Genomic DNA, 16,483 nt, shown 5'->3' with positions numbered 1-16,483 from the left:
GTACTGGCGGCGTACGAGTCGGCAAGGCAGGAAGCTCTCCGATTGGCCGATTATCAGCTGATTCGCGAACGTCAGCCCAATCAGCAGACGTATTTCAGATTGTGATCTCACTTGATTTAGTGTTGGGGAATCAGCTGATAATTACTCAATCAGAGAGCTTCTCGTGGATTAACGTGGGTCTACTTTGCGGCGGGCCGTAATGGCTCGTTAGATTTAGTGGGTGTCCTAGAAACCGGGGCAAGTTTTGGAGTTGAGGAGAGCATATGTGCCTTTATTTTTTAAAGTCGTTAGGAACCGAAGCCTAATGATATTTGTAATTAAGAGTGATTAAGGAAATTGCTTGTAATAGTTTGATTAAATTTTATTTAAAAGCTTTAGATTTGTTTGACAAAAGTGTTGGAGTGTCAGGGGAAATGCAATAATAATGGGGATGACATGTTTATAATGTTACAATAATAATGATTGTTTCATAAATGTCAGAGAAAATAAAATATTGAGATTCCGTGTTTTTTATAAATGTTTTGTGAGGGAATATCATAAAAATGGTAACGATTGGTGTAAATTCAGGTGCTTTTGTAATGTGACGTATTAAGTGTATGTAAATATTGTTGTCAGGTAATTCTAATCTCAGGAATATATGTAGAAGAATATAGACGGTCTCTATAAGAACGTGTTCAATTTAATAACTTGGTTCCACATAGAATTGACTGGAAGAGGGAGAGGTTTTTCATTGACAAATCGCTTAGTAGGTCAAGTATTTTATGGAAATATTTTTTGAAGTCTAAGGAAATTCATCATAGATGTTTTATGAATATGTTGCATCATAGGTGTTGTTACAAAATGTCTTCCATTAGTTGCATGTACGATATCTTAAAACTTGGCCATTTTCCAAGTAGATCTTTTACTATGAAAAATGACTTGATCACATAACGTACGTGTATTTACAAAATCTAATGTTGGTAAAAATTTACATGTACATTTATGCTCAATATTGTGTTCATTAGACAGTATCTAGCAGATTTGTCATACATTCCTATTTTTACAGCAGTTAATACTGTTAATATAAGCTTTTTATCTCAATAAGTGAATCTATATATAGAGTCATTATTTTTGATAACTACCTCTATATTGATTATGTATCAGTACAAATTAGTATAGGAGATGATACAAGCTATCCATTATGGATAGAATGTGAAAAATAAATAGCATGATGGCACTGAATCTAATGTTGTATTAGAGTTGTGAAGATTATAGGAATTGTCAAGGATTTAGAAAGATCATACGTTTTAGTCAATAATGTACAAATAGGCCTAGTAAGTAAATATAACCTCTTCAGTCCGTCCTTGCTTGATCCGGTAATCCGAACAAGCTTGTAAACTTTGTTTTTTCTATGGAAAATTGCTTTTTCGCATGTTTTTTTTTTCAAATAATATTTAATACTACTTTTACATCATTTTATATTTGTCTGTTGTGTATTGTATTTGTTATATTGAAGAGTTTATTTTGCCAAAACTTGTCGTCTATATCCAAAGAGAGAGGATTTTATTGCCTTCATTTGATTTAATTCATTGCTGTAAAGTAATTGTTAATTATAGTTGAGTGTAACGATAAATAATATAAATAAATAATTGCTCATTAGCCTAATTATCATCCATTCTGTGATGTTTAATGTGCCAATTTATTAAGTATTATCATTAGTCAGATTTTTAAAGAAGAGCCTGATGATATCATAGAGTAAAAGAAAGAAATATCTTCATTATCCGTCTATGTTACGGTAATGGTTACTGTTGGATATTTCACTTATTGAGTATTATATCAAAAACTATTTTGTTATTTTTAATATTTTCTATATCTACCAGTATTTTTACATTTTTAGATATATCTATTATTTTTTACACTGAGCTTATTTAGTCTCAAGTCTAGTTATTGTTTAGCTTTGTTTACCAAATACCGTATCCTTATTGATGCTTATAATATGTTTATGTAACAGGATGTTACAAATTCCCATTTTTGTTTTGGGAATTTATTGTAAGGATAGTTCCTATATTTTGTTAGATTCATGACTGTTAGTAATCCATTATGCTTGCAATACGTAATGTGATTTGAAAAATAAATAGCATTTTTATAAAATATTTTTGAATTTGTTTAAATACTACCATAGATATCCCATGGTATAGGGCGTTTATGTCGCAACTTTAACTGTTATCCCAAGCCGATAGTTCACGTAGTTCTTTCCTATGCAGCTATGTGACGCTGGTAGTCTCTCAAATTGTGCCGATCATACACTCTCACCCCCAAAAAACAGTAAAAATTGACAATAATCGACAGTAATCGGCTTGAGATAACAGTAAAAGTTGCGACATAAATTCCCTATACCATGGGATATCTACTTACGCTATTGTTTCTCTATAATAATAATAATGAGTGACCTGGCTGGCTCAGGTCTGGTGTCAGAGTTTTCAGGTCGCAACTGATCAATTTCAGGGCCTCTGACATGACCTAACGACTGCTTTTTGGCAGCCGGGACCGACGGCTTAACGTGTCCATCCGAAACACGGGAGTGGCCCGAGATAAATATCTTGCCCGGGCCGGGATTTGAACCCGGGCCTCTGAATCATAAAGCCAGCATCTGATCCAATAGTTTCTCTATGATACTACCCACGGTAATTAGATGAGAATATACAGTCTAAAGAAGAATAATATCTTCTTCTATATACCGTGATACTACCTACCTTATCAATGAAATAAAGAATCCTGGCAGATTGTTATCAACAAATAATTCAATAATATAATATTGATATTAATGAAACACTAGAATATTGTCTAACAATATTAAACATTTATTGAAAAGTTTTAATACCAATGGTGGTGAAGATGATAACATAGGTGTTTCATTATGTAACTTCAATAAATTCAGACAGTAGTTTCAGTGAATATTTCACCCTGTATTGTAGCGAAACTTCTCATATTATAGCACACCACTTCTTAGGTCGACCTCTATCCATAGCCCAAATATCAACCAAATCTGGGAGATTTGGATTTTTCATGAAATCCATGAATTTTGAGTTATACGTATTTAAATATGAGTTATTTCTTTCTTCAATGTTGTTTTCCATCACGAACTGCTTATTATTAAATCACTTTTTGCTTTCAGAAAAAACGACTAGCTCAATCTGACTGCTAGTCGTTTTTTCTAAAAGCAAAAAGTGAGTTATTTCTCTGATCTGTGAATAGAAGAAAGAAATACCTCACCAAACAATAAGGCAAGTAGTGTAAAATGATGACTGAATAATGTAAAGATGAATAACAAAGCAATCTGAATGCTCATCATTTTGATTGATACAATAATATACTCCTTAAATACAAGTATAAAATATTTTCAACGAACATATACGAATTTAAAACGACATGAAACTATACATCTTTCTCCAAAATACAATACTATTACATAAATATAGTCTCATTTTATTTTAGTTCATTTATTCCGTTAAAACTATCATTAAAATTACACAATACAAGCACAAATTACACATATACAACAATAATTATTTTAATACACAAATGTAAATGTATTAATGTAATAGATTTACATAAATTACACATATATGCCTACTTTTTCTAGGCCCAAACAAATCTCTAATTTAGATTGAAATATTAGCAAAAATTAGGGTCTATACACAATAATCTATTGCACATTGAAACTCTTTGACACGATTTTTTGTTTGTTTCATCAAAATTAAATAAATACTTACCAAGGATCTCAATTATTTGCATCACAGTTTTACCACTGTCTCAAAGCTTCCTAAATATTTCTAGTCCATATTGTTCAGATTTGAAAAAAATGGAATTCACATTCACAGGACTCTCACTATTATAATTATTGATACATTTTTTTTTTAAATAAAATTAATAGTACACATTTTTCAAAGCTGGTAGAAAACTCTTCAATTTTGATCACAGGTTTGTAACTATTCTATCATAGATCATAGTTTTATCATCTAATAAAATCATTTTTCTTATCAATATGAAACATAATTTTTTCAAAGACAGCTCCTTGAATCAACTACGGTACTGTTCATAATTCATGATAAATATATTTCAAATTTCGAGTTTATAACTCCTTAATAGAGTATATACAAATTTACTTCATATTTTAGGCTTCATGAAAATGCACCAGATTGGCCCTTGTTTCTTAGCCTAATATAAATACATCGCTGTATTAATTTCTATAATCTATATACGTATTTTACATAATTTTATTAGGTATTTTGAGACCTAAATAGAACCATACGGTAGGCCTGTTGTTATGAAATGTATCTTCAGTAGGTAGGGAAAAGAAAGATCATACATTTTAGTCAATAATGTACAAATAGGCCTAGTAAGTAAATATAACCTCTTCAGTCCGTCCTTGCTTGATCCGGTAATCAGAACAAGCTTGTAAACTTTGTTTTTTCTATGGAAAATTGCTTTTTCGCATGTTTTTTTTTTCAAATAATATTTAATACTACTTTTACATCATTTTATATTTGTCTGTTGTGTATTGTATTTGTTATATTGAAGAGTTTATTTTGCCAAAACTTGTAGTCTATATCCAAAGAGAGAGGATTTTATTGCCTTCATTTGATTTAATTCATTGCTGTAAAGTAATTGTTAATTATAGTTGAGTGTAACGATAAATAATATAAATAAATAATTGCTCATTAGCCTAAATATCATCCATTCTGTGATGTTTAATGTGCCAATTTATTAAGTATTATCATTAGTCAGATTTTTAAAGAAGAGCCTGATGATATCATAGAGTAAAAGAAAGAAATATCTTCATTATCCGTCTATGTTACGGTAATGGTTACTGTTGGATATTTCACTTATTGAGTATTATATCAAAAACTATTTTGTTATTTTAAGATTTTCTGTATCTACCAGTATTTTTACATTTTTAGATATATCTATTATTTTTTACACTGAGCTTATTTAGTCTCAAGTCTAGTTATTGTTTAGCTTTGTTCACCAAATACCGTATCTTTATTGATGCTTATAATATGTTTATGTAACAGGATGTTACTAATTTCCATTTTTGTTTCGGGAATTTATTGTAAGGATAGTTCCTATACCGTATTGTATTAAATTCATGACTGTTATTAATGCATTATGCTTGCAATACGTAATGTGATTTGAAAAATAAATAGCATTTTTATAAAATATTTTTGAATTTGTTTAAATACTACCATAGATATCCCATGGTATAGGGCGTTTATGTCGCGACTTTAACTGTTATTCCAAGCCGATAGTTCACGTAGTTCTTTCCTATGCAGCTATGTGACGCTGGTAGTCTCTCAAATTGTGCCGATCATACACTCTCACCCCCAAAAAACAGTAAAAATTGACAATAATCGACAGTAATCGGCTTGAGATAACAGTAAAAGTTGCGACATAAATTCCCTATACCATGGGATATCTAGTTACGCTATTGTTTCTCTATAATAATAATAATAATAATGAGTGACCTGGCTGGCTCAGGTCTGGTGTCAGAGTTTTCAGGTCGCAACTGATCAATTTCAGGGCCTCTGACATGACCTAACGACTGCTTTTTGGCAGCCGGGACCGACGGCTTAACGTGTCCATCCGAAACACGGGAGTGGCCCGAGATAAATATCTTGCCCGGGCCGGGATTTGAACCCGGGCCTCTGAATCATAAAGCCAGCATCTGATCCAATAGTTTCTCTATGATACTACCCACGGTAATTAGATGAGAATATACAGTCTAAAGAAGAATAATATCTTCTTCTATATACCGTGATACCCACGGTAAATAGATGAGAACGGTAGGGGCCATGAAATGTGTGCGCAGTAGCCAGCCAGCTAGATTACGTCATCGCCACCAACCGAAGTGTTTAACACCTATTGGCAATCTATAAAACTTATTTATTATTTATGAAACTTATTTGAAACAGATGATTGGATATGGAATGACGTCAGCTACACCGGAAATTCAGCACAAACATGCGCGTGACACCTACCGTCTTCTTCTATATACCGTGATACTACCTACCTTATCAATGAAATAAAGAATCCTGGCAGATTGTTATCAACAAATAATTCAACAATATAATATTGATATTAATGAAACACTAGAATATTGTCTAACAATATCAAACATTTATTGAAAAGTTTTAATACCAATGGTGGTGTAGATGCGTAGGTGTTTAATTTATGTAACTTCAATAAATTCAGACAGTAGTTTCAGTGAATAACTCACCCTGTATTGTAGCGAAACGTCTCATATTATAGCACAACACTTGTTAGGTCAACCTCTATCCATAGCCCAAATATCAACCAAATCTGGGAGATTTGCATTTTTCATGAAATCCATGAATTTTGAGTTATACGTATTTAAATATGAGTTATTTCTTTCTTCAATGTTGTTTTCCATCACGAACTGCTTATTATTAAATCACTTTTTGCTTTCAGAAAAAACGACTAGCAGTCAGATTGCTCAATCTGTCTGCTAGTCGTTTTTTCTAAAAGCAAAAAGTGAGTTATTTCTCTGATCTGTGAATAGAAGAAAGAAATACCTCACCAAACAATAAGGCAAGTAGTGTAAAATGATGACTGAATAATGAAAAGATGAATAATAAAGCAATCTGAATGCTCATCATTTTTGATTGATACAATAATATACTCCTTAAATACAAGTATAAAATATTTTCAACGAACATATACGAATTTAAAACGACATGAAACTATACATCTTTCTCCAAAATATAATACTATTACATAAATATAGTCTCATTTTATTTTAGTTCATTTATTCCGTTAAAACTATCATTAAAATTACACAATACAAGCACAAATTACACATATACAACAATAATTATTTTAATACACAAATGTAAATGTATTAATGTAATAAATTTACATAAATTACACATATATGCCTACTTTTTTCTAGGCCCAAACAAATCTCTAATTTAGATTGAAATAGCAAAAATGAGGGTTTATACACAATAATCTATTGCACATTGAAACTCTTTGACACGATTTTTTGTCTGTTTCATCAAAATTAAATAAATATGTACTTACCAAGGATCTCAATTTTTTTGCATCACAGTTTTACCACTGTCTCAAAGCTTCCTAAATATTTCTAGTCCATATTGTTCAGATTTGAAAAAAATGGAATTCACAATCACAGGTTCTCACTATTATAATTATTAATATATAATTTCTAAAATAAAATTTATTATATAACTAATAATAGTTCACATTATTCAAAGCTGGTAGAAAACTTTTCAATTTTGATCACAGGTTTGTAACTATCATAGATCATAGTTTTATTTCATAAAACCATTTTTTTATCAATATGAAACATATTTTTTTAAAAGACAGCTCCTTGAATCAACTACGGTACTGTTCATAATTCATGATAACTTTATTTCAAATTTCGAGTTTATAACTCCTTAATAGACTATATACAAAGTTACTTCATATTTTAGGCTTCATGTAAATGCACCAGATTGGCCCCTGTTTCTTAGCCTAATATAAATACATCGCTGTATTAATTTCTATAATCTATATACATATTTTACATAATTTTATTAGGTATTTTGAGACCTAAATAGAGCCATACGGTAGGCCTGTTGTTATGAAATGTATCTTCAGTAGGTATCGTACATTTTAATCACATTTTTCACAATATTATTCTCTCACTTATAGCCTAGGTACTCATTTTTATTCAAAGTTCTACCATAATATGGATTTCTTCTCAACCTTTTTCTACGTTATTTCAAATTATTTACATCGTTCTTGTACAATATAAAACTTTTATTTACAGTTCTATTATGATTATAGACTTTTCAAGTCTCTCTACCTTGTTCTACCACCATTTCAACACACTTATCAAAATTTATTCAATATAATATTATCCACTTTTTCAAATATTATTACCAATATTTTGTCCATTAATTACATGTTTCCTGTACAATATAAGACTTTTATGTACAGTTTTATTGTAATTATGGACTTTTCCAATTCTCACCATCTTTTTTAACACTATTTTCAATACACTTACCGCGGTAACACACCTTTTTACTCTATATCCAATTATTTTGCACATTATTTACATTTTTCTTGTACAATGTACATTATAAAACTCTTGACTTTTTAAGTCTTTCTAACTTGTTTTACTGTTTTTAACACACTTATCATATTTATCACATTTTTCACAAGAGTTTGCACTATTTCCAATTATTTTGCACATTAATTACATCTTTTTTGTACAAAATAAAACTTCTATTTACAGATTTATTGTGATTATTGACTTTTATAAGTCTCTCTACACTGTTCTAATACTATTTTAAAACTTTTTCATCACATTTATCACACCTCTCCATAACTTGTTACACTATTTCCAGTTATTTTGCACATTAATTTATATCTCTGTAGTACAAAATAAAACTTGTATGTACAGTTTTATTGTGATTATCAACTTTTAAAGTCTCTCCACCTTCTTTTAACACTTTCAACACATTTATCACACTTCTTTAAACGTTTTCACAACTGTATTACAATTACACGTTTTTAACAAATTACTTTCGTTTTATTTACAGTTCTACTCTATGTTGATCGACTCGTCTCATCAGCTTCAAATCCCTGATTCACAAAACCTGCATCGTTTGGTTGCCCCTGTGGGTGTAATTCTGGTTGCCTCTGTGGTTGCACTTGTGGTTGCCCCGGTGGTTGCACTTCTGGTTGCCTCTGTGGTTGCACTTCTGGTTGCCTCTGTGGTTGCACTTCTGGTTGCCTCTGTGGTTGAATCTGTGGTTGCACTTCTGGTTGCCTCTGTGGTTGCACTTCTGGTTGCATCTGTGGTGTGGAAACCACCTGAATTTTGACAGAGTCGTTTTTCAAATCGCCATTCTCCTTTCGGCACTCTTTCTCTTTGGCGATTCTCTCTAGCACTTCGTCCTTTTTGTGCTCTGTGTACATCCAACTGTGGGCAAAATAAAGCTACATAATGAATAAGTGAAAAGGAATAAGTATATAACACAGCATATCATAAAACAATAGATAAATATAATATATTTACTGCCAATATTTGACCGACTGTAGTGAGGTCTATGTTTTAACTCGGATTTTCTTTTTTGTGTCTGTATGTAACGCGATTACGGCCAAACGCGTTGATAGAATTCGATTAGATTTGGCAGGAATATTCCTTCTTCAACTGCGTGTCGATGTATACACAAGGTTTTTTGAAATTTTGCATTTAAAGGATAATATGAAAAGAAAAGGAATTCCTCCATTCTCTGATATTACTATATATATATATATCATCTACTTTGAAGTTAGGATTAATCAGACTATAGAATTATCCATAATCAATCAGCTGACAAGTGGATTATTCATTGCATGCATTACACAGATATCTGGCCGTGTCTATTTCTATAAGGTAGGGTTTTAATATTTTTTATGATGCATGCCCTTCAGTATCAATATACTCACATTTGAAAAACAAATTCAATAGGTAGGTGATTGAAAATAAAATAAAAAAATATTAAATGAACTGAATAATGTTGAAGAAATTATAATATTCTTGATTGAAAAAATTGATTTTAAAATAGTTTAGAAATATTTTATCAGATGGAAAAATTATCACGGAACTGGATAAATTATCATATGGGATACAAATTCAAACGTGAACTGAGTTTATTAACAGAAGTGAGTTTTTGATCTTGGAGAAAACAAATAACAGTTTTAAGAGTAAATTATGATTCAACTCTGAATTATTGTGATTCAACTGAATCAACTAGAACAGGTGACATCAGATACTTGTGGATGAGAAAACTGCTGTTAAGAGTTTAAAAAAAATCTATTAAAAGTTTCTATTAAAATTTCTATTAAGAGTTTAAACAATTTTTTGTAATAGCTCATTTTGAATGGTGACATTCATAATTATCCAACTAGAGGCAGGTTAAATATCAGAAATGATTCTAGCTTATAGTTTTCACTCAATAAAATAATTACATTAATCTTTTTTGAGTGAATATCTTACATTTCTGAATACAGTGTTTTATTTCTTGTTTATTATAGGCTTAGTAAGACATCCTTATTACGAAGTAACAGGTTCACTGTAAATAAAACAACCAAAACCAATAAATACATTCTTAATCTAAGGAAATCAAATGACAATATTACATATCATGAAGTGAGTATGAATGAAAATAATGCAGAATAAGCAAATTATTGCTTATGAAATGAAAATTTGAAGTGGAATTGCTCATGAAGTGAGAATGAATGAAAATAATGCAGAATAAGCAAATTATTGCTTATGAAGTGAAAATTGAAGTGGAATTGCTCATGAAGTGGTTGAATTAAGGAAATTAAATGAGAATATTACAAATCATGAAGTGAGAATGAATGAAACTAATGCATAATAAGCAAAAACTTACGCAAAAATAACGACAGCTGGTGTGGTTAGTGCTCCTCCCAGAAGGAAGAAAGCCCCAGGCATTGTATGCATGGTGGAAGCATAGACCGCACTGTACATAGGGCCATACACCAGGGGCATAAGGGCTTCACAAACGCCGAATAGTGAGTTCACTTTCCCTGCAAAAACGTACAGAAAAATCTCTGAATGAAACTGATGAAATTAGAATTGTATTACAATATTATTTCTCTAAATAAAACTGATAAAATTAGGAATTACAGTTTGAAGTGATGCAGACACATTATGATAAAAATCAATCAATCATGTTTTTGATGAATGGTTCTGTGATAGTATTTAAGTTCCTCATCCATTTATTTATTATAAAAAATTATTCATTAATTACAATTATCATTATTAATTAAAATAATTACCAAGTTCTTCGGGAGGCACCAGTTTTGAAGCAATTGATCTCATTGCAATGAATGACGTTCCATTAACAATATCCACAATGGGTGCTGCAAAATCAATTTATACATTAATATAAAATTAAAATTTAAATTGAAACTTAAATTTTATAGAAATTCCTATCAGAAGGGCACATATTCATTGGAAAACAGAGGTGCAGCCAATCACTATTCACTGACAATCCACCACCTAATGTTACAAAAAACTGAGTAAAATTGACAAAAAGCAGGAAGGAATCAATAATTTTTTTTTAAATTTATCGATAAACTATCCTTAGTGATTAATCAATGGGTAATCATTAATGAGTATTGTCAATAATGTAATCTCATCCAACCCTATTCATTTTTACCTTACAGCTATGCTTGCTTCTTATTGGTCGTTCAACCAACAAACTAACTTGTGATTGGACAAAGCTTTTTGACTTGGTGAATAGGGTGGTTTATGCTGCAACTGGCATCCTCCAATAGAATTTGAATCCGCCTTTATTCTATCACCACTTCCTTATGTTCATTTTTCTCGTGGGTGAGTGGCAGAGTGGAAGCTACTGTCCAAAATTCGCCACTTCATAAAATGGATAAGTCATTCTATTCTACTCAACAACTTTAATTAAGTTTGTAGTGTGCATGTTGATGTTGTGGAACTTTTCCATAGTTGAATAGACTTAGAACGTTGTCAAAAATCCACTTTAATTAAATAAAAATTAATATTTTACAGGAGCATGCTTTCGTGTGTGCTCACACATCATCAGCTGTAAGTTACAGTAAAGTTACAGGAAGTAGAAAGATTCCAACTAAACAAAAACAAAAGCAAGAGCTATTTGATCATTCTGACTAATTATCATTCCTACTTTTAATTTATGATTTTAATTTTAATTCTAATTTATATTCTCAATTCTAACAAAATTATTAGAAATTATATGATTTCGGCCTAATTTTTATGAAAATCTTTTTACTTATTATAAAACTAACAAAAAGAAAAGCAAGAGCCACTTGATCATTGTAATTGATTGTTAATTCTAATTTTCTTAATTCCAACAAATTATTTGAAATTACATGAATATTTCATATGAAAAAAAATTATAATAAAAATAAATAGGTGTAAGGCAGTAAAATATGTTATCTAAGTTAAAAAGATTTCAGAGTGGAAATTTGTAATAAAATGAAGGAATTGTGAAATATGAAATTCTGAAATCTTTTTAACTTAGATAACATATTTTACTGCCTTACACCTATTTATTTTTATTATAATTTTTTTTAATTTTAAGAATATAAATTAGAATTAAAATTTAAATCATAAATTAAAAATAGGAATGATAATTAGTCAGAATGATCAAGTAGCTCTTGCTTTTGCTTTTGTTAAGTTGGAATCTTTCTACTTCCTGTAGCTTTACTGTAACTTACAGCTGATGATGTGTGAGCAGACACGAAAGCATGCTCCTGTAAAATATTAATTTTTATTTAATTAAAGTGGATTTTTGACAACGTTCTAAGTCTATTCAATTATTCAACAACTGAATATTTGTGGCATCGTTTCTATCCCCTTATACTGTTCTTTGACAGAGTTATAGTATTTATTCCATTATTATACTGTTTTATACTGCTGTCCTATATACTGTTCATCGGTTTCCTAATATTTCATTTTATAATCTACTAGCAGGTAACCCGTGCTCCGCAAGAGTCTGATTGGAAACTTGATCTACTGAAATCTTGAAGAATTGAAAATAGGCCCATAACCATCCTCGGTAAATTAAGAATCTATATGCAAAAATACAAGTTAATCAGTCCAGTAGTTCAGGCATGATGATGCGTCATTCATGAATTTCCTATCCCGTACGTGTATAAGTCAGTTTTTTATTACCATACCCTATTACCATAGGTAAGGAAAGTATTGCTTTCCAAAAAAAATTTAGGTACCCTAATTTCAAGTTTTCTATACGTTTCAAGGTCCCCTGAGTCCAAAAACATGATTTTTGGTGTTGGTCTGTGTGTGTGTATGTGGTGTGTGTGTGTGTGTTGTGTGTGTGTGTGTGTGTGTGTGTGTGGTGTGTGTGTGTGTGTGTGTGTGTGTGTGTGTGTGTGTATGTGTGTGTGTGTGGTGTGTGTGGTGTGTGTGTGTGTGTGTGGTGTGTGTGTGTGGTGTGTGTGGTGTGTGGTGTGTGTGTGTGTGTTGTGTGTGTGTGTGTGTGTGTGTGTGTGTGTGTGTGTGTGTGTGTGTGTGTGTATGTGTGTATGTCTGTGAACACGATAACTCCATTCCTAATTAACCGATTGTCTTGAAATTTTAAACTTAAGGTCCTTATACCATAAGGATCCGACAATAAGAAATTCAATAAAATTCAATTCAAGATGGCGGGAAAAATGGCGGATAATTACTAAAAAACCATGTTTTTCACGGTTTTCTCGGAAACGGCTCTAACGATTTTCTTCAAATTTATACCATGGATAGCTATTTATAAGCCCTATCAACTGACATGAGTCTCATTTCTGGGAAAATTCCAGGAGCTCCATAATATTCATGAGAAAAATGGCGGATAGTTACTAAAAAACCATGTTTTTCACGGTTTTCTCGGAAACGGCTCTAACGATTTTCTTCAAATTTATACCATAGATAGCTATTTATAAGCCCTATCAACTGACATGAGTCTCATTTCTGGGAAAATTCCAGGAGCTCCGTAATATTCTTGAGAAAAATGGCGGATAATGACTAAAAAACCATGTTTTTCACGATTTTCTCAAAACTAACTTGACCGATTTTTTTCAAATTCATACTCTGTATAGTTAGTTATTTATCAGCTCTATCTACTGGCATGAGTCTCCTTTCTGGGAAACCAATGGGGGGTTCATCCCATCCTTGGGAAATGGACTTAGTAACCTCCTTCTCGTGCATGAGGTAGGTAGGTAGCGCAGTTCATAAAAAGAACACATAGTCGAGATATTTCATCTGTCGAACAGCTGTTTTGACGACTTTGAAAAAATGAGGACTAAAAAAAAATCATCGAGTTTCACAATTTACACAAAGGAAAAAGTACTCTGAAAACAATTATATATACACATATACAGAAGTCTGATCGTAGTTTCAAATATGAGCAAGGAAAGTTGTGTGATTGTACTACACCAGATTTTTCTTATATACGGTATTTTATTAAATTATAGATTATGTTTACCTAGATATATCATCCATGTGGTGGTGGCAAAAGCGTAGACGAAGCCAGCCATGATCTTGCTCATACAAGACATTACGCCGATCAGTGCATCGTCTATTTTCAGCATATGACTGAATACACCCACTGAGAACAGGGTACCTGCAATTTAACATAACACTAATTTAGTTAAAAATTCAAAAAAGAGTGCATAGATCAAATTAACTTCGTTACCAACACTGCTAACTAATTGCGAACTAGTTCAGGGATGTGGAATGTGGATATCTTACAATTACTCGGGGATTTAAATAAATAAGGCAACAAAGATGACTCACGATATAGAGTCAAAGATAATATATAGAGAGATAGAGATCAATATAGTTCACAAAACTAGTAAATTATCTCTTCAAGCTAGGATGACTATTGAAGTCCACGTTATAATGGCAGTGTTTGATTAGCAATGGTATTGCTATCCTTGTCTATCATTATACAAATGATCTCTTTCTCGCTTTGCTCTGTTGCTAGATTATTTTTTAACAATGTATAATATTAAATATTAATAATGAAAATTCATTACGGTACGGAATTATTGAAAAATATAATGTCTTGCTTACTAAAATATAATTGATTATCTTAAACGAGAATGAACAGTTAATATTACATCAATAAACCGATTCCGGTTACCCTCCATAGAAGGCTTTTTGTGTAGTTGAGAAGTTGATATTGTGGTAATTATTCATATTGAATGAAAAAGACTAAGAAATTGTCAAAAAACCACTGATTTAATAATAATTAGAAAGACCGGTTTCGGTTATTACACCATTGTCAATCTCTGATAAACTAATGTTTTAGTTTATCAGAGATTGACAATGGTGTAATAACCGAAACCGGTCTTTCTAATTATTATTAAATCAGTGGTTTTTTGACAATTTCTTAGTCTTTTTCATTCAACTCCATAGAAGGCATTGACAAGACAGAGGATCGGCAACGTTATTCTCCTATCTTTCTCCACTGCCATTATAACGTGGACCTCACTATAGGATGACTAGCACAAATCATGGAGGAGATTAGCAGGTATATGTGAATGCGAGAGTGTAGAGATAAGAGAATAGCTAAGTCTGGTCTGTTTCTCAGGGATTCTAAGAGAATAGTACAGAGGAACGACTTGAAAAGATATAGGATGGAGAAGATAAACGGAAAACAGGTTAAAAGGATGTGGTGTGAGAGAGAAGAAGATGTTTGGGGAAGAAGAAGAAGAAGACAGGGGAAGAAAAAGAAGAAGAAGAGGAAGAAGTTATCAAATTATATATTATATTCTAGCGGTTGGCAGTTTTAAATAAATTATAATGATTAATTTACACTTACCGATTAAGTTAGTCACCATGCTATAAGTAGAGAACACACTGTAGTCGACCTCGTTCCAATTGAACCGATATCTTGTGAACAGGTACATCACTGTCATTTCGCCTGCAATTAAAAGAGAGAGAGAACTATATTATTGACTGATGAAAATATGGTACAAAAATCTGATTTATTCAAAATCTTTATATTGATGAAAGATCACCATTAAACAAAACGTAGACAAGGCCCGGTTGCACAAAAGCCGTTAAAATTCAACCGTGATTAATTTCACAAGAACCAATCAGAGAAAAGCCTTTTTGATAAGACGGCTCCCCTGATTGGTTCTCGTGGAATTAATCACGGTTAAAATTTAACCAGCTTTTGTGCAACCGACACTGAGACAAGTAATGAAGATTGCATTTTGACAATCAATTAACAAATTAACGTACCCAATTATCGGTTGCACCAATAGGGTTTTACTACAGTTACTATACCAAATAGTATAATATTTTGTTACTGTAGATTGAACTATAGAGAAAATATACTTGTATTATTTATCTCTGGTTTTATAGTGAAGTTTAAGTTATAACGGCAGTATTTGATTAAAATTGGTGTTGCTTTCATTGTCTATCATTCGGCAAAGCAGATAGTTCTATCCTCTTCTAGCTTGATGCCATACCTTTTTCTAACAATGTAGAAATATAATTAACAAGATATTCAATCTCATCAATGGAAATTCACTATTTAATCATTAAAAAATATATTTCCTAAACCAATAAAATATAATTGATAATTTTTAACAAGAATGGACAGTTAATATTTCATCAGATATCAGCTATCCTCTATAGAATGCAATGACAAGCCCGAAAATCGGCAAAGCTGTACTCCTTTCTTTCTACACTGTTGTTATAACGTGGACCCCACTATAATAAGGCAACTAATGAAAATTGTTAACCAAGCCACTTGAATCGTAAAGCTCCGATTGGTAGACCTACACCAAAGCCAGCTTATCTAAAGGTGCGTACAGATTTACGCGCCGCGAACATGAGCAATTCACTTTTAATCAGCTGATGCCAAGCTTTTTATATCTGTATTCTACCGTTTCTGTAAAAATACAG

General features: G+C 31.5%; 1 protein-coding gene across 2 annotated transcripts in view; it reads right to left on the bottom strand.

The window, feature by feature from the left end:
• Nucleotides 1-7,377: 7,377 nt before the first annotated feature.
• The window catches only part of LOC111052574 (proton-coupled folate transporter), a 49,953-nt gene continuing 40,847 nt past the window's right edge, over nucleotides 7,378-16,483 (bottom strand). For both annotated transcript variants that reach the window (XM_022339304.2, XM_022339301.2), the window contains exons 2-6: nucleotides 15,390-15,491; nucleotides 14,049-14,186; nucleotides 10,852-10,935; nucleotides 10,443-10,599; nucleotides 7,378-8,986 (exon numbers count right to left, since the gene is read on the bottom strand). In XM_022339304.2, the coding sequence (XP_022194996.2) occupies nucleotides 8,611-8,986; nucleotides 10,443-10,599; nucleotides 10,852-10,935; nucleotides 14,049-14,186; nucleotides 15,390-15,491 (857 nt within the window). In that variant the 3' untranslated portion in view covers nucleotides 7,378-8,610. The remainder of the gene's footprint in view (nucleotides 8,987-10,442; nucleotides 10,600-10,851; nucleotides 10,936-14,048; nucleotides 14,187-15,389; nucleotides 15,492-16,483) is intronic.

The sequence above is a fragment of the Nilaparvata lugens genome, chromosome 8 (genome assembly GCF_014356525.2).
Source record: "Nilaparvata lugens isolate BPH chromosome 8, ASM1435652v1, whole genome shotgun sequence".
NCBI classification, from domain to species: Eukaryota; Metazoa; Arthropoda; class Insecta; order Hemiptera; family Delphacidae; genus Nilaparvata; species Nilaparvata lugens.
Note: the sequence above shows the minus strand (reverse complement) of the source record. Positions and strands in the feature narration are given on the sequence as shown.